Source organism: Cryphonectria parasitica (genome assembly GCF_011745365.1).
Source record: "Cryphonectria parasitica EP155 unplaced genomic scaffold M406scaffold_5, whole genome shotgun sequence".
Lineage (NCBI taxonomy): Eukaryota > Fungi > Ascomycota > Sordariomycetes > Diaporthales > Cryphonectriaceae > Cryphonectria > Cryphonectria parasitica.
The window spans coordinates 3,274,286-3,297,352 of NW_024468913.1; the positions used below are offsets into that span (position 1 = coordinate 3,274,286).

Genomic DNA, 23,067 nt, shown 5'->3' on the forward strand with positions numbered 1-23,067 from the left:
CATTTCGTTAGCTGCCCGAACGTAAACAGAGAAAAGAAAGAAGAAAAGAGGTGCGTTCAAAGGGGGCAGTCTGGCACCGAAATGATCAAAGCCAACAGGGCTTTGGAAGAGCACCGAGCTTACCAACTAGTCCTCAAACCCTTCTTACCGCCAATGCTTTTACAAAGCCCCTGGCTCTGGACATTGTCGATGTGAACATCAGCAGAACCTACAAGACATATTACTGTATCAGCACTCTCGTGTTCTATAGCAGCAGCACAACCACCACCAACAACAACAGAGGCTGCTTCTCATAAACTCACCCCAACCATCGTCGCCAAAATTATGCTGCCGTAATACCTTGGTGGCCACAGCCTTTGCGAGACCCTTGCCACGATACGGCTCCTGTCACTCGTTAGTTCACCTCAAACCATCCTGATAGGAGACAGCCAGCAAGTCATCTTTCCGTTCCCCCCCTTTTGCTCTACTCACCTCGACATGCAAAGTGCTCAGTGTCCCAGCATTCCCCATGAACCCCCAAGCAACGAGCACACCCTCCCTGTTCCTCACGCCCACATTCGGCTCACACATCAAGTGATCCGCCACCTTGGGGATCTTGGTCCGCGACGCAATCAGAGGGACATCCTCCCTCCTCACCGCAGCCCACCGCAGCCCATCCCTCGCAAAGTCAGCCGTCTCCAGCGCCAGCAGCTCCGCGGGGAGCACGGGCAGCTCGTCCACCCGGAACAGCCACACGTCGTGCGGGTTCCAGTAGCTGCTCGTGAAGCCGCGCCGCTCCACTAGGAGCCGGTAGGTGGCTTCGTGCAGGTTCCCGACCATCGTGCCTCCGGGCCGGCCTAGGACGTGGCGGTTGTCGGCGGCCGTGGCGGAGGCGATGTCGCGCGCGCGCTGGAAGATGGCGACGGCGAGGTCCAGGACGAGGTCGACCTCTGCAGGTGATAGGGCGGATGATGATGACGATGTCGTCGCGTCTGCACCTTGGGGGACGTCCTGAAGTGTCGAGTAGAAGAACATCTCGGTGCTGGGGTGCTGGGAGAGGTCCAAGTAGGCGGCGGCGAAGTGCTTTGGGGCTGCCTGCTGCTGCCCTGGGCTCCCTCCGATCTCCTCATCCTGTCGGGCGAGCTTGTCGTCGGTCGCGAAGAGGAAGTGGGCATGTTCGGATGTGCCTCCTGGGCGGTGTGTGAACTGCCCGCGCCGGAGGACGGAGAAAGAGTGTGGGAGGTGTTCTTGGAGCGGGGCGAGGAGGGCCAGCGGGATGGGCCCTGAAGTATCTGTCACGGTAGGGGCCATTTTGTTCGCAAGGCTGTGTATCTGAAGTTAATTGATATATGATTATTTCGAACCGCTGTGCGTGGTGATGACCTTGATCTTGGCGCTATCAACCAATGGTAAAATAATGTCCGAGTTCTCATACATATATCTATATATACGTTCCACATGGTGATGATATAAATAAAAATTGAGTCATAAACCGGCAAGACTCCTATCGCGGAGCATCTGCACAAAAGAAGCGCTTCATCGACAATCCAAAATGGCCACGCGTATATTTGTGCTGTCTCATCATGCGCAGAAATGCGAATAAGATTGTTCTAGGGAAATATTATTAAGGTAGGGCTGATGAAAAAGTTCCTTGTATGTTCTCTCGCATCATGACGAGGCTGCTCTCTGGAAGCGACAGACAACATTGAAGGTTCGGACGACCGCTTAGACGGGGAGAGAGATAAGTCATCACTGTAGGGTAGCATTTAAGGGACGCATGTCTCGCCCTCTACATAATCTCACTCTTTACATGCATAGTTCCGTCCTCTTTTTTCGATAACACATCTTGATATCAATTGAATCCTTCCTAATTGTAGACCCCTCCCGAATCAGGTGATTCATTGCAGCCTATAGCTGCCCCATTTCAATGTAAAGAAGAAGAAAAGAAAAAAAATCACAATTGGGTATTCATTCCTCATCAGCCTTTTCCTTTTTATGGACTACTGACCTCCTACTATACTTCTCAAAGTCATCTGCCAACCCCGAACTTTTTAGAACTTTTTGATTTTGGTCTTTGGCCCCCAGTGGACAATCCCGAGAACCTCTAGTCCTTCTTTCCGATGCCCAGCAGGGCCTTTCCCTTGGCCGCCAGCCCCTTGTGCTCGTCCTTTTCGTCAGTGATGGCATTGGTGTTCGCAGCCTTCTTGGCCTGCTCCGCGTCTTCGCCCTTGAACACATTGCCCGCGCCACCTCGTCCGCTATGCTGAGCACCCTGGCTCTCGCGGCGCGCCACACTGTGTTCCAGCAGCAGATTAGCAAAATGGACCGACTGGACTGATTGATTGACCACCATAGGGGAGAAAGTTTGGGATTGCAGAACTTACGGCTCGACGTCCTGACGCGCCCTTGTCTCAGCCGGGTCCTTGTTCAGAGCCATATTTCCAGAACCGCCCCGCCCAGTCGTGACCATGCCCGTCTTGAGTGTGGGCGTCTGGAGGTCCTGCGGTTGCAGCTTGGGCGACTTGGTGCTGTCGATAAAATTCCCCGCGCCCCCGCGCCCGCTGCTCGCGTATTGCTGTCCGCCTCCGCCCATCGTTGTGGTGGTAAGCAGTGGGAATGTGATTTGATATTGCTTTGGTTTTCTTTCTTGTTGAGAGTAGCAGGAGAAGGACGTTCCTGTAGGAGAAATCCGGGTCGAGTGGCCTTTTTGTGATGCTTCGAGAGGAAGAAAACGGATGCGCGGCTGGATTTGCGTGAAGATTTGCTATCTTATGGAGAGAGTGAAAGAGGTAGTGATGTCAGAGCTGCGGTGTTCCTCGTAAAGATGCCGCTCGAATTTTGCTTTCTTTCTTCTTCAATTCCCTTGGCCGGTCAAGACTTGAGTCGTGGGAAGGTGCGGTATTCGACTTGTTATCTATGAGACAAAGGGCTGATCCTCAGGCTAAGTTGCCGCTGGGGACTTGGTGAGACAAAACTTGGAATCTCTCACTGCTTTGAACAGTCTGAAAAAGTCGACGTCACAAGGGATAGAGAGGAAAAGGCGAGAGAAGTAGGAGGGAGAGAGAGAGAGAGAGAGAGAGAGGGAAAAGAAAGAAAGAGAAGAAGAGAGATTGTGGCCAAGGGCAAATGGGAAGAAAAAGTCTTTTCTCTATTTATTTCTTGTCACGAGCGCAAACATCCATGGACGATGGACTTTCGAAGGCTCTGGTCTTTGCCATTTTAAAGTACAGTACGGTGGTGGTACCCCATCCGAGTCCGGGGAAATGGGTCATACCCAGTCTAAATCTAGCAAGTTGCCCTGGAAAAATACCTTTTTACTTGTCCTTCCCATGGGATCGAGTTTCTGGGAGGGCTTGGCTGGGCTGGGCTTCTTGTGGTCGTCTTACATGGTACATAGTATAAGGCAACGAAAACGTAATGAAAACGCCTCGACGGCCACCGCCTGACTGCCGAGCGCTAATTGTGCCCGCGGGCGTCCTGAGACAATAGCTTGGGTGGTTGGTTGCTTGGAGCGGGTGGGATGCACCCTTTCCGGCGTGTGCGCATTTTGGACCATCCATCATATGCTTGCCCGGCTCGATGGTGTCATAATAGGGCATTGGTAGCCCAGAGAGGAGGTGATCAGAGGGGAAGGAAAGGGGAGGAAAAGCTAAAATCTGGAAAGAGTAGAAAAGAAGAAGAAAGTAAAGAACAGGCACATGGCAGATGATTTCGTCATGCTGTGGGACCGAGTTGACCTTGGCGAGGCGCCTGGGTACACTTGGGAGAGAGGGGCGATCGAGTTTTCATTGCTCGGCCCGCAAAAATGAAACTTTTCGATTGGGACTATTTTGAGAAAACGGCCAAGAGGGCCCGCGGTGCATAGTGCTTTTATGGTGAGAAATGTAAAAGATGTCAAAGATTCTTGATGTCAAAGTAGGCCCAGGCAAGCCTGGTGAAAAGAGAAACAAGACCCTGTACATAAGTAGCAACAGAACGAGGCATCCGCTAAGAGAAATGTACAAACAGTATTGTCTGTGCTTCCTGTTACAGACTCACAGCACATTACAGCTTAGACTCAATGCAAGGAGAGGGTGTAATGTTGATGTGCATTTGCTGAGTGCAGAAGTCACCACTTTTGCGTCACTGGCTCACCATATGGAGACGCCGTGTTCTGCAGGTTGAGTCACTGTGATTGATTGATATAGCATCTGCATATTAGATGCTCTTATTTCCAATTGCACTCACAATGATAAGTGGTCATTTGACAGTGACAGTTAATGCGACAACCAATAAAGCACTATGCCTCATACCTGGATGAAAATACTAATGCTAAGGTCTTATCAGTGATGCACTTTTACCCCCCCCCCCCCAAAAAAAAAAAAAAAAAAAAAGAAAGTAGACAAAAGGAAAAATGAGAAGGAAAGGAAACAGTTTGCCCCCCCGGGATCCAGGGCCTAGAATTTCTTCTGGAAAGGCACTAGTGGAAGGCGGTATACACCACTGACAGGGGTCGAGCCGCATTCTGCTGAGAGAAAAATTCGGACCCTGACATGGAGCCCCTCCAAAAATCCAACTGCAGCTCTCGATACAGTTGTCGCTGCAGCCCAACTTCTTTCTGTCACGTCGGTCCCCTCCCCCCTCTCTACATACTCTCTCTCATCTTCTACATCCTCATCCCCCAGAGAGTATCCCTCATCATGTCAGGAGACAAGATGGACGTCGAGAAGGCTGAGCTGCAGCTCAAGGAGATGGCTCACTCCGAGCAGCACTACTTCAACAGGTGAGAGCATCTTTGTTTCTTGTCACATGCATGATGGATGCATCAATGCCCACCTGAACAGAACAGAAATGACCTTCTAACATCCAAACCCACACAGCTACAACCATCATGGTATGTCAGGCAGACTTGCAATCTTGTTCCTGCTATTGAGGGAATTCGCTGACAGAGGTTGAATTTAATAAGGCATTCATGAGGAAATGCTGGTATGCAACATCCCCCCCCCCCTCTTCTTCGCAGAGTTGACCAGGATAATTTACTGATCATATTCTTGCTTGTGTTTTGCAGAAAGATGAGGTCCGAACCCGCTCCTACATGAACGCCATTGTCCAGAACAAGCACTTGTTCAAGGACAAGGTTGTACTCGATGTTGGCTGTGGCACAGGTATTCTCTCCATGTAAGACAGACCTCACCCTCTGCTGTACAGCATCGCATCGTTGTGCTCAGCCTGCCCCTCAGGGCTGTTTCAGAGTCTACTGGACTTTAACAGAACACTGATCCTTTCTTCTTCCTTGGCGAATTAGGTTCGCTGTCAAGGCTGGCGCAAAACACGTCGTCGGTGTCGATATGTCTACCATCATCTTCAAGGCCCGTGAGATCGTCGCAACCAACGGTATGGCGGACAAGATCACCCTGATTCAGGGCAAGATGGAGGAGATCGAGATTCCCTTCCCCAAGATTGACATCATCATCTCTGAGTGGATGGGATACTTCCTTCTCTACGAGTCTATGCTCGACACCGTGCTCTACGCGCGCGACAAGTACTTGGCCGAGGACGGCTTGATCTTCCCTGACAAGGCCACCATCTTCGTGGCCGGCATCGAGGATGGTGATTACAAGGAGGAGAAGATCGGATGTGGGTGCTCAATCTTTCTATGGCGGTCTGGTTCTGGCGTTTGATTTGCTAATTCTACTGGTCAGTCTGGGACAATGTCTACGGCTTCGACTACAGCCCCCTGAAAGAGACCGCCCTTTCCGAACCCCTCGTCGACACTGTCGAGATGAAGGCTGTTGCTACCGACCCCGCCAGCGTTCTGACCCTCGACCTTTACAAGTGCACGACGGCCGATCTGGCCTTCAGCATACCGTTCGACCTGACCGCCCGCCGCGACGACTTCATCCACGCGCTGGTGGCATGGTTCGATATCGAGTTTTCCGCATGCCACAAGCCCATTGCCTTCTCCACGGGCCCCCACACCAAGTATACGCACTGGAAGCAGACTGTCTTCTACATCAAGGACGCACTGACGGTTCAGGCCGGCGAGAAGCTTCACTGCAGGCTGACCAGCGGCCCCAACGACAAGAACCGTCGGGATCTGGACATCAAGGTTGAGTACAAGCTCGAGACCACAGACCCTACCCGGACCGGCGAGGGCGTCTGTGTCTACAAGATGTGTTAAAGAGCTTGATGACGGCGAGATCGGCGGGGCAGAAACACGACCACCTTGTTTGATAATAAGTACCAGAGCGAGAGACGATGAGAGTTGAGGCAACATGTCTTCGAGTTCCACGCCACAACTACGAGGCGTAGAGGAGTGTCGACGAGGCTACGGCTGTCGAGTCACGTACGGTACCTGAAACAAGGGTTGGGGGGAGGGGAGTCAATTCAGATCCCAGAGCATCACCTTTTCGAAGCGCAATGATGTGGGCGATGATGGCGGTGGCGGTGGGAGCCAGGAGATGTGAGAAGCTGATCAGGTCACGATGAATGTCGATACCCCAAGACTATACATACACTGGGACAACCGATCTAGGAGTAGAGTTCTCCCTTGCTTTCTTTCCCCTTGTCCAGCTTTGGCATCTCACTGGGAAGCGAGCACACAGGTAGCATTGCGTTTGGTATTCACAAGACGGGTTGGACAGGGGAAAGGCAGGGCTTGTACTCTGTGAATTACATGTATGAGAGAGATACCACCCACACGGAAAGGACCAACACCGAATAAAGAGGAACGACGTGCAAGGAGCAATCAATGACACGTTTTGAAATCGCATAACTCCCATCTTTGTGTCAGATGTTCCTGTATTGTTAATGATGCTGCTTGCCTCCAATGTTCAGGCTCGGCCAAAAACAGGAATCTATCTGCCTGTATAAAAGAATGATCATCTCTTTATCCGCAATCCAGTCATGAAATGGTTTTTGCTCCTTTTTCTTTTTCTCCCTTGCCCTTCCAGGGATACCGATACTACTTTTGAAAAGGAAAGAGAGTGGGAAATCTCCGGAACCAGCCCCTCCCTATTTTTTGTTCGTTACAAGCATAAAGAAAGACACTGGTCTCTTAGCTCAAGACATGTCTTCCATGTAAAACATCGTGGGCTCAGCATTATCGTCCGATGAGCACTCTACAATATCATCATCGTCATCATACACGCCCTCTCCGAGATCGATCGGAGGGGGGGTGTGAAACGGCAGCAGTCTTGGTGACCGCCCGAACTGCACAAATCCCCGTGCCTCTGCCACAGCAATGGCATCCTGCTCATAGGAGTACCATGAGATCTGTCTGAACCAACCATGCATTGCCTTTGCGTTGTTGTAAGGCCCATACCTTCGACCGAGGGCCTCCCTGCGTGGGGCCCCAGACGGGAGCGGCGAGATCAGCCGTGACCCGTCACTGCTCTACACCGACGGCGCCGCCGCAGCCGCCCGCCCGCCTCCGTAATGCTCTACCACGACCGCAACCTTCTTAGCCAGCTCGTCAGCCTCGGCACGCGTGGCGGCCTCCGCATAGACACGGCATGCGTTCTCTGTGCCCGAGGCCCGTGCAAAGGACCGCGCGCTGGTGTATTTTTTGACCAGCTCGTCGATCTCTTCCTGCGCTCTGGGCGGGTGCGAGAGTCGGCGCTCCGCATCCGTAGTCTGGAACAGGTCCTTGTCGCCCACCTCGACGCGCACCAGCCGGTTGGGAAGGTCGGTGTAGGTGTTCTCCCAGTCCTGGAGGGTCCAGTCCTTGTGTGCGAGGATGACCTCCACCAACAGCATGTCGGAGATAGCGTCGCCCACAGTCTGGTTGACGAGGTTGCCTACGGCGGCAAGCGTCTCGAGAGCGTCCTTCTGTGCAGGGGACTGGGGTTCCTTCTCACGGAACGTGCGCATGGCGTCGTTGGAGAAGAGCACAGTACCGTGTCCGTTGGCCTCGAAGTAGACACCCACGTCGAAGTTGCACGCGGCGTGGTGCAGGTGCTTCACACCCGTAGGCGTGCAGACGACCGGCAGCCGCAGGTTCTCCTGGATGTATCGTGTGCTGGCGCCGTTGGCGTAAGCTGTCTGGACAACGCCGATGCGTAGGTCGTTCTCGATGCCGGCGGAGCGGGACAGATCAGCAATGAACGACGCGGCCAGGGTGGCAATGCGGTCGCCATCGAGCATAGAGAAGCTTCCATCGGTCTTGGTGCTGTAATAGATCAGGCGGTCGGCGTCGCCGTCCAGGGAGCAGCATCGTAGCTCGGGCTTGGGGCTGGGGTGTGGAGGAGCTCGCTGCTTCGTCTTGACGAAGTCGGCACCGCACTGGGAGGAAGGAAGAGTGATTTAGCATAATATCTTGGTAGTTAGTCAGGATCCGGGGAAATAACCTACCTCCAGGTTTAACACCTCAGGCCGCAGCACATCGTCATTGACCACCTTAACGTCGAAGGGGACCTTGCCCTTGGGAATATACTTGAGGAATTCGCTCAGTTTAGGACCCCCTACTCCGTTGGCGCAGTCGACAGACAGAGTTCCCTTGATCTTTCGGCCCTTCAGGGCATGCACGAAGGCATCAGCAAACTTCTTATAGTATCCGGCCTCGCTAACTTCTCCATAGGACTCGGGGGTGCCCTCCGTGTTGGTGGCCCTGGTCAGGTAGTGGAGCTGGGGGGTGGTCAGGATCTTGTAGTCGACGAACTCGGTGCCAGTGGCCTCGAGGGCATCAGCAAGGGCAGTGACGAGGGTGTGACCCGAAGGGCGGGTATCGCGGCCGTACACGACCTTGGCGGGGGCTTTGAGATCGATCTTGAGCTGGGTCGCCAGAGCCTTGTATGCCTCGAGGAGGTCCTTGTCGGAGGGGCTGTTGACCAGCTTGGTGGCGTGAGACTCCCACTCCTGCTCGAGCATCTCACCCATCGGGTCGACAACCTTGACGCCATTGTCCTTGGCCGGGTTGTGGCTGGCTGTGACCATGACGCCGATGGTGGCACCGCCCAGTTTGCGGCTTCGCAGAGCAGCCAGAAGGCCGACCCGGAAGGTCACGCCGTCGAGGAGGTCGGAGGCCATGCGGAAACCAGCAGTGCCATATTTGTAGGCACTGCCAGAAGGGAGAGGGACAATGGGGTGTTTCGCCGAGGCGGCAAGGATCTTGTCATCGTTGGCAGCCATGGTGGATGAAGATTGTGTGAGGAAACCAAAATATAACAACAAGTGGCAAGGGGAAAGGATGACAAGAGCAACAGCGGGCAAAGCAAGGGATCAACAAAATGGGATGAAAAGCGGTATTTATATTAATGGGGAGCTTGAGGTTGCTGAGCTGTCCAGGCCAACACGCATGGTCTTAGCCCCTGAGAGAACCCTGAGAGCTCCCCTCCGTTGAGTGCGTAGAACCAGGCTTCCTCTCCAAGCTACCCCGCTGTTCCTGCTATACATAGTACCACAGTGACCTAAACATGCATACACTCTAGAGGCAGGACGTATGTACTTTGTACCTACTCAAGTCAAAAGGTAAGAATGTAAGAAACCTGCTACTCCCAGACATTTTAGCTTTGTACCGAAGTAAAGTGGTTCAGCTGCTGGGAAGAGGTTTAGCGCTGTCATCCTGTAGCCATCCATCGAGCAGTGACCAGAATAGAAGATGCAAGGGGAGACTGAGTATGTTTGCATTGCATCTCGTATTCAATCAAAAGTCCCGAATCGGGTCAAATACTCTGTGACGTCCGCAAACAGCAACGGATTCCATGCATTCTCACGTAATTATAAGTTTAGAGAGACGATGCCCCTAACAGATTTTCGCTAGAGTGGCATACTGAACTCGATAGCGACCTTTGGTTCCCTCGCCTACGGAAGTTCAGTAGCTGTAGGACCCCCTGCTTCCCTGTGTCCACTTACTGTTTTGTACGTCGTCTGTAAAGGAACACTTGACGTCAACGCGACCAGACGCGTTCTACATATCAATTAAGGTTTTGTTCACTCTGGTAACCATCACCGTTGTTTATTCGCGCCCGCCAGACCCTCCGCCTTGGATCATTGAATTTTTTTTTTTTGTGAGGTCAATCATTTTGTCTATAGCCTGTCGTTTGGCTTTACGACCTTTCTTTCTTTATTTTTCTCGTCTTGCTCAGGTCGACGACGCCACTGGCTCATCACTCACACTGCGCCATGCCTGTCGAAGATGCCGAGTGCGCCAACCCACTCCTCCTCTCATGGGTGAAGGATTGGTACGACACAGCAAAAGAACGAAACACCAAGGGCGTCACTACCTATAGGCAGGCTTTTAACAGTCTCAAGGCTTGTCCCATTGCCTTTGACCATCCGTCCCAGCTACAACAGCTCAAGGGTTTCGGCCCCAAGCTGTGCGAGAGGCTCACAGTCTTACTCCAGAAACACTGCAATGAAAATGGATTGCCCATGCCAGAGCATCCGATGGCGTCGAGAAAACGGAAGGAACCCAGCAAAACAACTGCGGTAGGGATGGGACGAACCGACGGTGGCAACGGCGACGATGATGGTGCTGGAGCTGAGCCGTCAGCACCACCGGCAAAGAAACCCAGGAAGACCAAGCAATATGTCCCGGCCTACCGCTCAGGCGCATACGCCCTTGTATTCGCATTATCAGAAATGGACCCGGACGCGCCTGTAGGGATGGCGAAGCAGGACTTGATCGAGGCGGCACAAGCGCACTCCGACTCATCTTTCACAGCGCCGAGCGAACCTGGCAAATTTTATACGGCCTGGAATTCGATGAAGACTCTCTTGCAACACGAGATGGTGTACGAACGTGGAAGACCTACAAAGAGATATGCGCTGACGGACGAGGGCTGGGAGGTTGCCCGAAAAATCCGAGACGCAATGGCTGCTGGCGATACCAGGCAGGTGAGGAGGGGTGACCACGTTAGAAACGCCGTCCCGATTATCAGCCAAGCATCGGAGCCTCGACAGGCGGATCTCGACGGTCCTGAAGAGGATGAAGTCGATGACAGATCTCTTGGCAGCAAGCCGAACTATGCCGACGTGGTTACGAAAGGATCACTCATCTCGGACGAATCTTCTCTACCGACCTTTCCACCGATCATACTCAGGCCCGGCTCTTTCACGGTGCATCTTGTGCTGGATGTGCGAGAAGTACGAGCGAAGACAGATCGAGACTACATACAAGATGAGTTGACCAAGAAAGGCGTTAGGCCCATTATGCGGGCTTTGGAGCTTGGTGATGCCCAATGGATTGCCAAGTGCCACGACCAGGACTTCCTGCGGCGGTCAGGCGCGGAAGGCGACGAAGTCGTTCTGGACCATATTATTGAACGAAAGCGGCTCGATGATCTGATCGGTAGTATCAAAGACGGTCGTTTTCACGAACAAAAATTTCGGCTGAAGAGATCAGGGGTGAAACATGTCACCTACCTTGTTGAGGAGATCTCACTCGACCAACAACACTTTCAGAAATATGAGGAGTCTGTGCAGTCTGCCATCGCGTCGACACAGGTGGTCAATGGCTTTACTGTAAAGAAGACACCAAAGATGGACGACTCCATACGATACATTGCGAGGATGACGGAGGCTCTCAAGAAGAAATATGAGAGCAGACCTCTGAAAGTCATCCCCACGAGAGTCATCACGGCACAAAATTATCTGCCCTTGCTGCATCACCTTCGTGCAAAGGAGCCCGGATCAGATTACTACATCACTTACCCGGCATTTGCATCCTTAGTGTCCAAGTCAGACATGCTTACCTTGAGGGACCTGTATCTCAAGATGCTCATGTGCACGAGAGGCGTCACAGGCGAGAAGGCAATGGAGATACAAAATATCTGGAGGACGCCCAATGACTTTGTCAAGGCGTTTGACCGCTGCGGCTCTGGGGAGGAGGGCAAGAAGAGGAGGCGAGAACTGGTGTCAAGCCAGCTGGGAAACAAGGTCAAGAGCAAGCAGGTTGGCAAGGCATTAAGTGCCAAGATCGCGGAAGTATGGGGCGATGCCTGAGAGAGGGGATGTCTTTAGATGTATTTTCAACATCCCACGGGTATTTCTGAATTGGGGGCCAGTTCGTGTACAAATTTTGAACCACCCACTCACCGCAAAGGAATGACATGTGAACACCTACCTATCCAGCTTCGCCTTACGAGGTATGACCACCCAGTCCCTGGGCCACAATTTTCTGTACCGTCTTCTCAAGCTCCTTCACGAAAGGCAACGACCCGCCCTCGCCTATCCACAGCATACTCTTCTCAGCATACTTGGCCATCATGTCCACCTCGACATTGACCGAGTCACCCACGCTCTTGCCAGCAACCACCACCTTCTCCTGCGTGTATGCAATGAGCATCACCTCCCACCAGCCCTCCTCGTCGTCCACCCTGGTGACTGTCAGGCTCGTCCCGTCCAGCGCCACGTAGCCCTTGTAGATGACATAGCGCAGAACATCCTTCTTGGCGGGCGCGAACCGGATGGTCACGGCATTGCCGTCGGGCTCCTTCTTGACAATGGTGGCGGTGGTGTCGACGTGGCCCTGCACAAAGTGGCCGCCCATGCGGGTGTCAGCGCGGACGGCCCGCTCCAGGTTCACGCGCGAGTCCTTGCTGAGGCTGCCGAGGTCGGTGACGCGCAGAGTCTCGGGGGCCACGCCGACGGTGAAGGATGGGGTTGGGGTAGTGGTGAAGGTGACCACGGTGAGGCAGACGCCGTTGACGGCGATAGAGTCGCCCTCGTGGCAGTCTGAGAGGAGGGTGGAGGTGCTGGGGAGGGCGACGGTGAGAGAGGTGCCTCCTGTTGCGTCCGAGGGGTTGAGCTCGGCGACAACTGTTTGAGGGAGAAGTGGTGAATGTTAGTGTCACGATTATGAGTGAGCCGAAGGAAGGATGTGGGTGTGACATGTGAATCTTACCTCCTATCTCTTCGACAATGCCGGTGAACATTTTGTTTTTCAGATGAACCTCGTTTTGAAATATGGAATGACTCATGCAATGTCTGATATCAGACCCGCGAGGTTGAGATTCTAGAATTAGGTTATGTCCTTCAAGGTTGGGTCGAAGTTTTGGGGCGTGCGAGAGAGTTCGTCATCATTAGATATCGGAGATGCTCTCATGCAAAGTGACTTACGTAGTGGTACGCGGGTCTTTGGTGGGGCTGCAGCACTGAGCTTCAGGGTATTCAAATACCTAATCAAGGGTCCATCCTGCTGTAAACTCGACTCTTAATCGGAGCCGGTCTCGGCAGCACTACCAACGGGAGAAAAAGACATCTTCAACAGCCTACTTCCTCTTCCCAATGATCATCTCGGAGCGTCAGCCTCCATTGGACCTTGTGCAGTGTATCGGTAGAAGATGATTCTGCTGAAGTATGTGTCATGGATTGGACATGTGTCAAATACGTCTTACTACATGGCATCTGAGGGAGTCACCCCAACTTTAGGTAGATGAAGAGTCAGAACCTGCACAGCAGACCTTGGCAGCACTCGACGGCGTTTCTTCTTCTTCACTATTGAAAATTGAATATGCAGGCAGGAAGAAATACACGTTCTGCAATACTATGCCTGTCTGAGATTGTAGGATATTTTTGGAACATGGAAAACAAACTGCTTACAATATAGAGAATGATGTTGGGAGGTCAACCTCAAAATGTTATACAGTACTTCATTGTACTAACTGCTAACGTGGGGCTGGTCAATCCCTTGTGCTGTGGTACTTAGCGCCCGAGGCTGTGGGGTAACGGAGCGCAGAAAGTCGACCTCAGCAACCCATCAAAAGAAACACCCCACCATTGTTCAAAAACTCCCCTGCTTCACACAACAACACCTTCGCTACATGTGATGTGACTCAAAAGTCCAAGCCACGGATGAATCACCTCCTCAGGTGGTCCAGCACTAGATCTATATCCCGTTCTCACTCTCTTTTCCGGTAAATCAAATCCACCCCCAACTCCCAGACAAGACTGCCATCCGCAGACCAACTAACATCCAAGGCCAGCTGGCAATGCACATCGTCATCGCATAACCCCGCCATCACCACACTCATTTTCGTATCCTCCACCGCCAGAATGGCCTCGACCACCCGACAGCAGCCAGCTTGGGCTGCTCCCAAACCCCTCGCCGACAATGTCACCGTTCCAGACCTTGCCATCTACAACTCCTTGACCAGGAGGAAGGACAAGTTCGTGCCCATCAGTGCTGATGGAAAGACTGTCCTGTGGTACACCTGCGGCCCAACGGTCTACGATGATGCACACCTTGGCCATGCCCGGAACTACGTCTCGACAGACGTGGTAAGGCGCATCGTCCAATACTACTTCGGCTTCAACGTCAAGTTCGTCATGAACATCACCGACATCGACGACAAGATCATCCTCCGCGCCAGGCAACAGCATCTCCTGGCAGACTTTCGCAGAGATCACCCCGAAGTCGATGAGAACGTCCTGTCCACGGCCCAGGCGGCGTTCAAGGCCTACCTGAAGAAAAATCTCCCCCTGATACCCGAGGACACCAAGCCAGAAGCTTACGAGCTGGAGAAGAATAATGCGTACGCAAGGGTTCTAGAGGGAAAGGCCCTGGAAGGGGACAATGAAACGCCAGGCGACAAGGAGGCCAAGCTCAAGATGCACATGAACACTGCCAAGTCTGCCGCCACTGCCTTGCAACTGTCCATCGGACCTGAGCAGTTCTACGCCGACGCCGAGGATATACTTCTGCCGTACTTGGACTCGTTGCACGGCACGTCTGTGGACTCGAAAGACTACACCATCTTCACAAAATTGACGCAGAAGTTTGAGAACCGCTTCTTTGAGGACATGCACGCCCTCAATGTCCTCGACCCTGATGTTCTCACGCGGGTTACGGAATACGTGCCCGAGATTGTGACTTTTATCGACAAGATCATAGCGAACGGCTTCGCCTATGCGACCCCTGATGGATCTGTCTACTTTGACATAGCTTCTTTCGAGGAGGCTGGCCAGTATGTGCCCCCCCATCCCCCCGGGTGGATCGATGTGACAAGCCTGGATAGGTGTGTATCAATGAGTGTTGCTGACGCTTGCTTGCAGTCCTTATGCCCGACTCGAGCCCTGGAGTCGGAATGACAAGGCCCTACAGGCTGACGGAGAGGGCTCGCTAGCGAGCAAGACCACCACAAAGCGGACTGATGCCGATTTCGCTCTGTGGAAGGCCAGCAAGGCAGGTGAGCCATCCTGGCCGAGCCCGTGGGGCGAGGGACGGCCGGGGTGGCACATCGAATGCTCAGTCATGGCCTCTGAAGTGCTGGGGGAGAAGCTAGACATCCATTCCGGCGGCGTCGACCTCCGCTTCCCACATCACGACAATGAGCTGGCCCAATCCGAGGCATACTGGGGGAGCAAAGATCAGTGGACAAACTACTTCTTACACATGGGCCATCTCAGCATCGCAGGTGCAAAAATGAGCAAGTCCTTGAAGAATTTCACGACGATTAGAAAAGCCCTCGAGCGCGAAGAGTGGACTTACCGCAGCCTTCGCATTGCTTTCTTGCTCGGCGCATGGGAGAGCGGTATTGAGGTCACTGACGAGATCATTCGGGCGACGACCTCGTTTGAGGACAAGATCAACAACTTCTTCTACAAGGCCTCGGACGCTGCAAGAGTTGCAGCGGAGAGAGGATCGGAAGCCACTTATAACGCCGCTGGTGCCGATACCGAAGAGAAGATTCAAGAGGCTAAGGCCAAGGCTGAGGTGGCCAGACAACAGATCCTGGACGTGCACAAGAAGGCCGCCGAGGAGGTCGACACGGCCTTCCGCGACTCCTTCAACACACCTGCGGCAATGAGGGCGATCTCCGATCTCGTGACCAAATATAATGTCATGGCGGACGTGCCTGACGATGCCACCCTGACGATCGCGCGGTGGGTGACGAAAATATTAACAATCCTGGGACTGGATGCCAAGGGCGATGTGAACGACCTCTCCCGGGTGGCTTGGTCCGGCGTTGACATACCATCCGAGGCGCAACCTTTCATCTATCCCGTCTCCCAGCTGCGTGACGAGGTCCGCGAGAAATCTCGTTCCGGCGCCCTGGACCATTCACAGCTGATCCAGATAGCGGACAAGGCGAAGCCGACCGGATCAGTGGCCCACGGTGCCGGGGAGAAATACGAGCAGGTCTTCACGCAGTTCCAGACGGACGTCAAGAAGCTTGCAAGCGAGAAAGCGCCCGCCAAGGACCTTCTTGCCCTCTGCGATCAACTTCGCGATACCCACCTCTGGGAACTCGACATCTATCTGGAGGATCGTGACAGACAGCCTGCGCTGGTCCGACCTGTGGACAAGACAGTCAAGGAAGCTCGGCTGGAGCGCGAGCGTGCTGCTGCTGAGAAGGCGGCGGCCAAGGCCAAGAGGGAGGCGGAGGAGGTCGAGAAGAAGCGGCAAGCAGATGAAAAAGCCAAGGTCAGCCACACGGAGATGTTCAGGACGGCCGAGTTCTCGGCTTGGGATGAGAACGGCATACCAACCAAAGATGCCAAGGGCGAGGAGGTGACCAAGAGCAAGCAGAAGAAGCTGCAGAAAGACTGGCAGAGACAGAAAAAGTTACATGAGGACTGGCTTAAGAGGCAGGGAGCAGCTTAGAATGCTGGGTAGACGGGGCAATTTTTTTTTTCTGGGGATGGGTCGAGCCACTATTGAGCTGCTCGACAAAGGCACAGCGATTTACTTTTGGTGCTGGAGGGGACATTCAGACCGTTGATGAGAAGGGGGAGACTGGGTTAGGCCGAAATGCACAAGGTCTAATCGATAAAATGGCTCCTCATGAAAATACCAGTTCCAATCATGCCGCTATCTTCGCAAAGGCCCTTCCTGAATATTGCCTGAACATCCATGTTCCGTGTACTGTGCAGCCTCCGACTGATCACTTACTAGTTCTGCCCCTTTCAATCCTGCTGCTGCTGCTGCTGCTGCCATCGATTCGGCGGAACCCAACTAGAATCGTGTGAGCCTCCCTCCTCGATGCCGGGCGACATGTCCAACCCGTATGACTGCTGGAAAGTGGGCCTATCGGCCCAACCATCCTTGACCATGCCGCAATTAGGCTGGCCAGCCGACGAGGACGCTCCCTCGCGCTGACGGGCCTTCTTCTTTTTGGGATGCTGAGGTTGTACTGTTGTGATTTTCTTGAGTTTTGTGGTGGATTTTACATGGAGAGAGGGGAGAAGAGGAGAAAACAAAAAGTCTTGTGAGGAAATGATGGGGATGTACTGTATACTTTCATTCTCACAACAGCAAGACTCAGTTTACCCTCTGCGCCTCCCAAAAAGGCTTGGTTCCCTCTGCTCAACACTTACTTTCACCAACGCTCTTGCCATATTCGCGATGATCTCGAATGCAACTAGAACAACAAAACAAGGCTAGGCAAGATTCGCTCGCTTTGGGCCGAGGAAGTGTTGACTCACGCCGCAGTGGATGCTGTGCCGTCCTCTGTGGAGCCGGTTTCCCCTTCCTTCAACTTCAACCCTCTCTCATGTCTTACTAATACGACGACGATTTACAATATTCAGTATGTCTGATTCAACAGTATTTAAGGGAGCTTGTGCCGACCTATGGACGATTTGTCCTTCCAAGCCTGAGATCGGGTTTCTCACACAATTGCTCATATGAATTTGCAGGTGTTGTCCTCTCACCCACAACAGTGAACAAAACATCAATTACTCCCCCAGAAGAAGAGAGAGAGAGAGAGAGAGGACAAAAGAAGAGGGAGGGCACCCCCCCCCCCCAAAAAAAAAAATTCATGGCACGTACAGGAGAAATTCGCATTCGGGAGGCTAGTCTCGACGATGTAGACACCGTCACAGACGTCCTGATCGCCGCCATGCCCGAGGACAAAGACTGGTGGGACTACCGCTTCCATGGCCGCCTCGAGCACCCTGACGACCACAGGAAGTTCTTCCGCATCCTCGTGCAGGCGTGGATCTCGCCCGACAACGAGGACTGCACTGTTCTCATCGCGGAGGTGTACGAAGAGGCGGCTGGCGCGTGGCAGGCTGGCGGATATGCGGCGTGGAACGTGGCATACGTGAACTTGAGGAAACATGGAAAAGAGTATCAATCGCCCAATAGTAAGTTGAAGGCCCCTTTCTTTCTTTCCTTTTTTGTCTTTTCTTTTCTTTTCCTTTTCTTCCTCCTTCCCCTTTCCCCTCCTTCTACTATGGCACGTCTTGGATGATATTATGACACCCTCTCACATTTTCCAAGTTGCCGCAATCCTCAATGCCGCCGGCGCCGAGACACGGCGTGATGCCAACGCAGCGCGCTCTGCCTCGCATGCGCGTGCTGCCGACGAGGGACACGCCAGGTACCTCGACCCCGTGTATGGGATAGACCAGATCTACCTCCAGGCGCTGGGCACACATCCGTCCTTCACGCGCCGCGGGGTTGCGCGGGGGCTCGTCCGGTGGGGGATGGACCGTGCCGTGCGCGACGGGGTGGTGGCCGTGCTGCAGGCGGCACCCATGGCGAGGGCCGTGTACCCGCGCTTTGGATTCGAGGAGCTGGGGATGGTCACTGCGCAGGTGGAAGGGGAAGAGGAGAAGACATTCTTGTGGCCTATGGTGTGGGATCCCAAGAAGCAGGCTCCAGCGCAAGGATAAAGATGAAAGGATTTACACTGCTTTGTTGGGCCTGTGGTGCTGGCCATGTATATTCATCTGCACATACATATCATCACAAATCTATGGGTCTGACGGATCACTACCTGATTAACCATCTTTTGCGGCCTACGCCGAGTGCTCTTGGTGCCTTCACTGCATCGCAAAACCATCTGAGGGAATGAAGTCGAAACCGGGAGGTTGGATGTATAAGATCCAGCTGGGTCGTGCCTTGGGACACACATGAAATAGCTTTTGAATTAGGACAAAGCGATGTTATCCAGGAAACATCTCGATCTCGAATGACAGAGGCATCCCGCCTCGCCTTGAACATGGTGTCTACCATGCTAGGGGCGCAACCACGATACATCTCGCTCTGACGTGGTCATCTTTCTTTTTCGCTTTTTTTCCATCTTCTTCTCGACCTGTAGTGTCGTACAGTAAGCAGTACTGAAGCACTCAGGACAAGGCAGCCCAGCTTCCACCACAAACGCACTTCCTTTGCAGGCTCACGACGAAGTTGAAGCCCGGCCGGGTCGCATGCAGCTCCTCCATGACGCTGCAGCACCGTGTGCACCTGCGGAAGCCTGGCTGGTCGGCGCGAGACGTCTCTCCGTTCTGCTGCACCTCTTGTCCCGGCTGCTGGAGTAGCTTGGAGACAGCGGGACTACCACCATTGTTGGCGGCGGCGGCGTCGTTGACCAGTTGAGGTGCCTTTTGCTCTATCCTCCTGAAAATGTCCACGTATCTTCCGTCAGTCTTCCGCCTGGCTAGCCTGTGAACGTTATCCTCGACATCCAGCAGCGGAAAGTCCGTGAAGAAGAGCTCGGAGCGGTTCGTCGAGCCCATGATGGTCTTGAGGTCTGTCTCGAACAGTTTCTTCACAAGGCCCTGGAAGCTGGCTGGCGGCTGGTCTGCCAACAAGATCGGCAGCTCGCACTGCGCCTGTGCCTTCTTAAGAGCGTGCTCGGCGGGGTTCGGCTGACCGGGCTTCTGCTGACCCTGCTGCTGTTGCTGTTTCTGTTGGAGGTGGGCCAGCGTGCCCTGGTACATCTGTCGGACATCGGCGGACACGCTGGCGAGAAGCTTCTCAAATTCTTCGATCTTGATGAGATCCGTGGATATGGAGTGCTGGAGCCTTGCGTAGGCTTGGTACAGAGACTGGACGCCTGTGCCGGGAGACTCTGTTGAGCCTGCGGGTTGCCGAGGATCCAACACCTGCATGGCCTTTTGGGATATAGACTGGAGGTAAGGAAATCGCCGAACGACCGTGGCCAGCAACCACCTCGTGGAAGAGCAGAGCAAGAGATGTAGAGATACATTGTTCTTGGCCTTGAGATACTCGGTCATTTCAGAAAACCTTTGAGGATTATCGAGGAGCTCCATGAACTTCGGATCGTCTCGTAGGCTCAGAAGGCCATCTGTGATCCACGACATCAGGTCGATGACCCACTTCATGTTGCTCGAAAGAACAACAACGACCTCTGAGTAATGTAGTTAGTTTCTTTACTCGGTAGGAAAGAGAGGAGGGGGGGGGGGTAATGGGAGGAGGAAATCAAGGAGACGAAGTGGACAGACAGATGCTGCAAAAACTTACCGGGGTCATCAAGAGGGTTAATTTTCTCCCTCATGCGCTCGTTAGGCGCGTTGGTCGCCATCGTGATGAGGATAATGATGTTTCGAAGGCTCAGGCCCAGCCCGATGAACCTGCCACTGAAAGATCTCGGTCGAAAGTCTCCTTGAAAGCCAAAATGGTTGAGCACACTCATTATGAAGTGGAGATACCCGTTCCTAGGGAGTTGGTCCTGAGGATTGCCCTCCGAATAATCGATGTTGACGCCTAAGGTGTTGACAACTGCCTTGAGCAGACCGATGATGAATCGGGGTTGTTTCTCAGCAAATGGTCTCGCAATGGCAAGTATGTCATCACAATTGCTGTTCTGGTGCACAGAGTTGGCAAAGGCCATCACGAAGCTGGCGAACACAGCATCGTGCTGAGGATCGGCCTTGGTTGCGCTGATCTCTGCCGCTGGATACTGAAGACTGCTCCAGCGAACCTTGCCGTTCTCGCATATTTGAGCGTATGAACAGTTGTTCGACGAGAAACTCGTATGCAAGCTGGGCTTCTCGTCCGTAAAATGAAGGCCGGCCTGCTGCATGATTGTGATCTGTCGGTCATTTTCTTCTTGATAGATTTCGGCCATCGTAATGCGGTCTCGGTACTGAACGGTACCGTCGCTGAATCCAATGCATATAACCCTGCCGTATAGGCTCGTCTCGATGGAGACGATGATCTTGTTGATGACGATCGACTCGCCCTTGTTAAGCATTGCGATAGTGCCTGGGGATGAAGACGCTCCCGCCCTGGAGCCGCGCTGCTCAAACGCCGGGTGCAATTGCTGAGGCTGGTCTAATGCGACAGTCCAGCGGTCTATGATGCTCTGATGTTCAAGGTTGTAATGCGAGCGCGCAGTGGGCAGGTGCAGCCTAACAGCCAGTATCATAGCAGGTGTCATGACCTTGGTCCTGATGTCCAAGACTGGGGGCAGTACTTCCAGGTGTGAAATCTGGTCCATGGATGTATCCAGATGGGAATCGGCCGAGCCCTGCTGGAGCCAGCTTGTCGTATGTACGTGCTCAATCTTGAGCGAGGGCCGGAGAGGGAGGCTTCCGGGAGGGATCTGCTTATCTTGTTGTGGTTGCGGCATCCCCCAGCTGATCTCAGCGAGGATCACCTTGAGCTGTTTGGCAGCGGTAGCGAGCACGATCAGGAGTTTGCCTAGCATTCATTCTGTGTCAGCTTTCTAGATCACACCCCAAACTCTTTCCTTGTGCAAGAGACATACCTCGTTCAGAGCAGATGCTAGCGTGCGTAATCAGGTCGTCGGACGAGGCTACGCTCTCCATCTCTAAATGTATCTCCTGGAGCTGGTTGTTGTTCTGAGAGAAGAACAGCTTGAGCAGGCCGCTGGCGGTCACGCAGACCAACGCACTCTTTTGCGGGTTGGGATGCCATGGCCCAATGGTCTGGTTATAGGTATTGTTGAACTGATATTTTGCGTTTGCGTCGTCCTTTACGACCGGTCCGCATATGATGTTGACCTGCACTACATCAGATACTCTACTCTGTACTTTTTAAAACTGCGAGGGACGGCACTTACCCCTCGGGGCAAATGAAGAGGGAGCCAGTAGCAGCCAACAACAGAGTGGAGGTCATCCTGGGCATCTGCGTCCCACTTCCTGCTGAAGGCCGCCTTGTTAAGGTGGACAGGGAAGCCGAGCAGACAGATGCGGCCAAAGGCATCTATGACGGCCAGCTCGGGCGCCATTGTTGGGGCCCAAGCCAGATGGACGATAGGCCCTCCAGGGAGAGGAGCGGGAAGGATGGAACACTGGATGGGTTCGTTCAGCTCCCATTGGCCATCATCAGGCCTGGCATGAGGGCACTGGAGGTTGACATGTGTGCCATCTGGCGAGATGGACGCGATGATGCCGTGTTTGGAGTACGCGATGGTCCTGAGGTCCTCTCGAGTCAGCTCTCACCTGTGCAGTCTCAAAGAGGAGGACCATGCAGGGCACTTTTTGGTTTTTACCTGCAGCACCCACGACTTCGCATCTCGTCCAAACGTTGCTGTAGCTGCTTGCTAGGAGGTCGAGGTGGGATGGGCAAGACCTCATCTCCAAACAGGTCGTCGTCCATGGTTGGAATACCACCTCCTAAAGAATCCATGTGTTCCTCCAGCATCATAGGCATCTTTGACGAGGCCATCTGCGGACCAGCCAAGTGTGAAAGCGAATGTTGTGATGGGGTCTTGGGGGGCGGGGACACAGGGCTGAGGTTCTAGGCCATCGCCTGCACCTCTCTTGTCAGGGCCGCGCTCGTGGCTCTTACTAGAAAGAATTAGACCGTTCTCGCCCTAGCGAATTACTGTATTCAAAAGAGCCAGGTCTTTTGTGTAGCAATATCCAAACCCAGTTCATACCAAAAAAAAAAAAAAAAAAAAGTTGTCTGAAGGGGGTTGAATTGATTTATAAAGTAAGCGATATCCGTAAAAGAAACGTGCCTCAAGAGGCTGTCACCAATGGCATCCTCACAGCCCGCGGTGACTGAGTGACGGGCCCTTGAGAAGGAGGCAGAGAGCAGAAACACGTCTTGGCAGGTCTGACTAAGCAGAAAAGGTGGGGCCCTTACAACAGGCCATCTCCCTGCAGACCGTACAATCAATCATCGACCTCGACCTCGACCTCGACACTTGTAGATTAGCCTCAGCCTCAGCCCGCTAGGATCCTGAGGGCTACCGAAGCACTGGGCTATTGTTGCCCAAGCCTTTGCATCCACTCAGAGAGACCCCAATTGGCAAACGTCTTGTGGGCTCTTTCTGGCACATGTATTCAAGCGCTGCAGCCGTCAGTGCTTCCATCGGGAATGAGCCGGGTTCTCTTGCTATGATCGCGGAGATTGAACGCGACGACAAAAGTAAATGGCATATTTCTCAATTCTTCCCTTCTTATCTCCGGCCCCTCCCTCCATTTATGATCTATTCATCATGT

At 53.4% G+C, this 23,067-nt stretch overlaps 10 protein-coding genes across 10 annotated transcripts; 4 read left to right on the forward strand and 6 right to left on the reverse strand.

Moving 5' to 3' along the window:
• Positions 1 to 119: 119 nt before the first annotated feature.
• Positions 120 to 1,290, reverse strand: M406DRAFT_260529 (uncharacterized protein; the record flags this gene model as incomplete). The annotated part of the gene is made up of 3 exons (XM_040917374.1): positions 120 to 208; positions 303 to 384; positions 472 to 1,290. The coding sequence occupies 3 exons, from the start codon at positions 1,288 to 1,290 to the stop codon at positions 120 to 122; spliced, it is 990 nt and encodes a 329-aa protein (XP_040775919.1).
• Positions 1,291 to 1,726: 436 nt separating this feature from the next.
• Positions 1,727 to 2,961, reverse strand: M406DRAFT_322812 (uncharacterized protein). The gene is made up of 2 exons (XM_040919696.1): positions 2,364 to 2,961; positions 1,727 to 2,273 (listed from the first exon to the last, which is right to left on the reverse strand). The coding sequence occupies exons 1-2, from the start codon at positions 2,570 to 2,572 to the stop codon at positions 2,084 to 2,086; spliced, it is 399 nt and encodes a 132-aa protein (XP_040775920.1). The 5' UTR covers positions 2,573 to 2,961; the 3' UTR covers positions 1,727 to 2,083.
• Positions 2,962 to 4,560: 1,599 nt separating this feature from the next.
• On the forward strand, positions 4,561 to 5,802 carry M406DRAFT_356746 (S-adenosyl-L-methionine-dependent methyltransferase; the record flags this gene model as incomplete). Its single annotated transcript, XM_040923517.1, has 6 exons — positions 4,561 to 4,741; positions 4,839 to 4,852; positions 4,925 to 4,944; positions 5,027 to 5,136; positions 5,264 to 5,595; positions 5,661 to 5,802. Coding segments are annotated over exons 1-6 (699 nt in total), but the record flags the coding sequence as incomplete, so codon positions are not given.
• Positions 5,803 to 7,040: 1,238 nt separating this feature from the next.
• Positions 7,041 to 9,130, reverse strand: M406DRAFT_346798 (Phosphoacetylglucosamine mutase). The gene is made up of 2 exons (XM_040922222.1): positions 8,311 to 9,130; positions 7,041 to 8,241 (listed from the first exon to the last, which is right to left on the reverse strand). Exons 1-2 carry the CDS (start codon positions 9,085 to 9,087, stop codon positions 7,354 to 7,356), a joined length of 1,665 nt encoding a protein of 554 aa, XP_040775922.1. The 5' UTR covers positions 9,088 to 9,130; the 3' UTR covers positions 7,041 to 7,353.
• Positions 9,131 to 10,080: 950 nt separating this feature from the next.
• M406DRAFT_62007 (uncharacterized protein) lies at positions 10,081 to 11,901 on the forward strand (the record flags this gene model as incomplete). Its single annotated transcript, XM_040924759.1, has 2 exons — positions 10,081 to 10,386; positions 10,465 to 11,901. 2 exons carry the CDS (start codon positions 10,081 to 10,083, stop codon positions 11,899 to 11,901), a joined length of 1,743 nt encoding a protein of 580 aa, XP_040775923.1.
• On the reverse strand, positions 11,886 to 13,086 carry M406DRAFT_356747 (Lumazine-binding protein). Its single transcript, XM_040923518.1, has 2 exons — positions 12,803 to 13,086; positions 11,886 to 12,717 (listed from the first exon to the last, which is right to left on the reverse strand). Exons 1-2 carry the CDS (start codon positions 12,876 to 12,878, stop codon positions 12,038 to 12,040), a joined length of 756 nt encoding a protein of 251 aa, XP_040775924.1. The 5' UTR covers positions 12,879 to 13,086; the 3' UTR covers positions 11,886 to 12,037.
• Positions 13,087 to 13,896: 810 nt separating this feature from the next.
• Positions 13,897 to 16,711, forward strand: M406DRAFT_278647 (uncharacterized protein). The gene is made up of 3 exons (XM_040918356.1): positions 13,897 to 14,864; positions 14,953 to 15,523; positions 15,587 to 16,711. The coding sequence occupies exons 1-3, from the start codon at positions 13,954 to 13,956 to the stop codon at positions 16,502 to 16,504; spliced, it is 2,400 nt and encodes a 799-aa protein (XP_040775925.1). The 5' UTR covers positions 13,897 to 13,953; the 3' UTR covers positions 16,505 to 16,711.
• Positions 16,712 to 16,806: 95 nt separating this feature from the next.
• On the reverse strand, positions 16,807 to 17,238 carry M406DRAFT_70526 (uncharacterized protein; the record flags this gene model as incomplete). The annotated part of the gene is made up of 2 exons (XM_040925356.1): positions 16,807 to 17,130; positions 17,218 to 17,238. 2 exons carry the CDS (start codon positions 17,236 to 17,238, stop codon positions 16,807 to 16,809), a joined length of 345 nt encoding a protein of 114 aa, XP_040775926.1.
• Positions 17,239 to 17,446: 208 nt separating this feature from the next.
• M406DRAFT_322815 (uncharacterized protein) lies at positions 17,447 to 18,618 on the forward strand. The gene is made up of 2 exons (XM_040919697.1): positions 17,447 to 17,988; positions 18,125 to 18,618. The coding sequence occupies exons 1-2, from the start codon at positions 17,742 to 17,744 to the stop codon at positions 18,517 to 18,519; spliced, it is 642 nt and encodes a 213-aa protein (XP_040775927.1). The 5' UTR covers positions 17,447 to 17,741; the 3' UTR covers positions 18,520 to 18,618.
• Positions 18,619 to 18,975: 357 nt separating this feature from the next.
• Positions 18,976 to 22,216, reverse strand: M406DRAFT_258748 (uncharacterized protein; the record flags this gene model as incomplete). The annotated part of the gene is made up of 5 exons (XM_040917250.1): positions 18,976 to 20,000; positions 20,114 to 21,295; positions 21,363 to 21,618; positions 21,678 to 22,032; positions 22,110 to 22,216. The coding sequence occupies 5 exons, from the start codon at positions 22,214 to 22,216 to the stop codon at positions 18,976 to 18,978; spliced, it is 2,925 nt and encodes a 974-aa protein (XP_040775928.1).
• Positions 22,217 to 23,067: the final 851 nt, after the last annotated feature.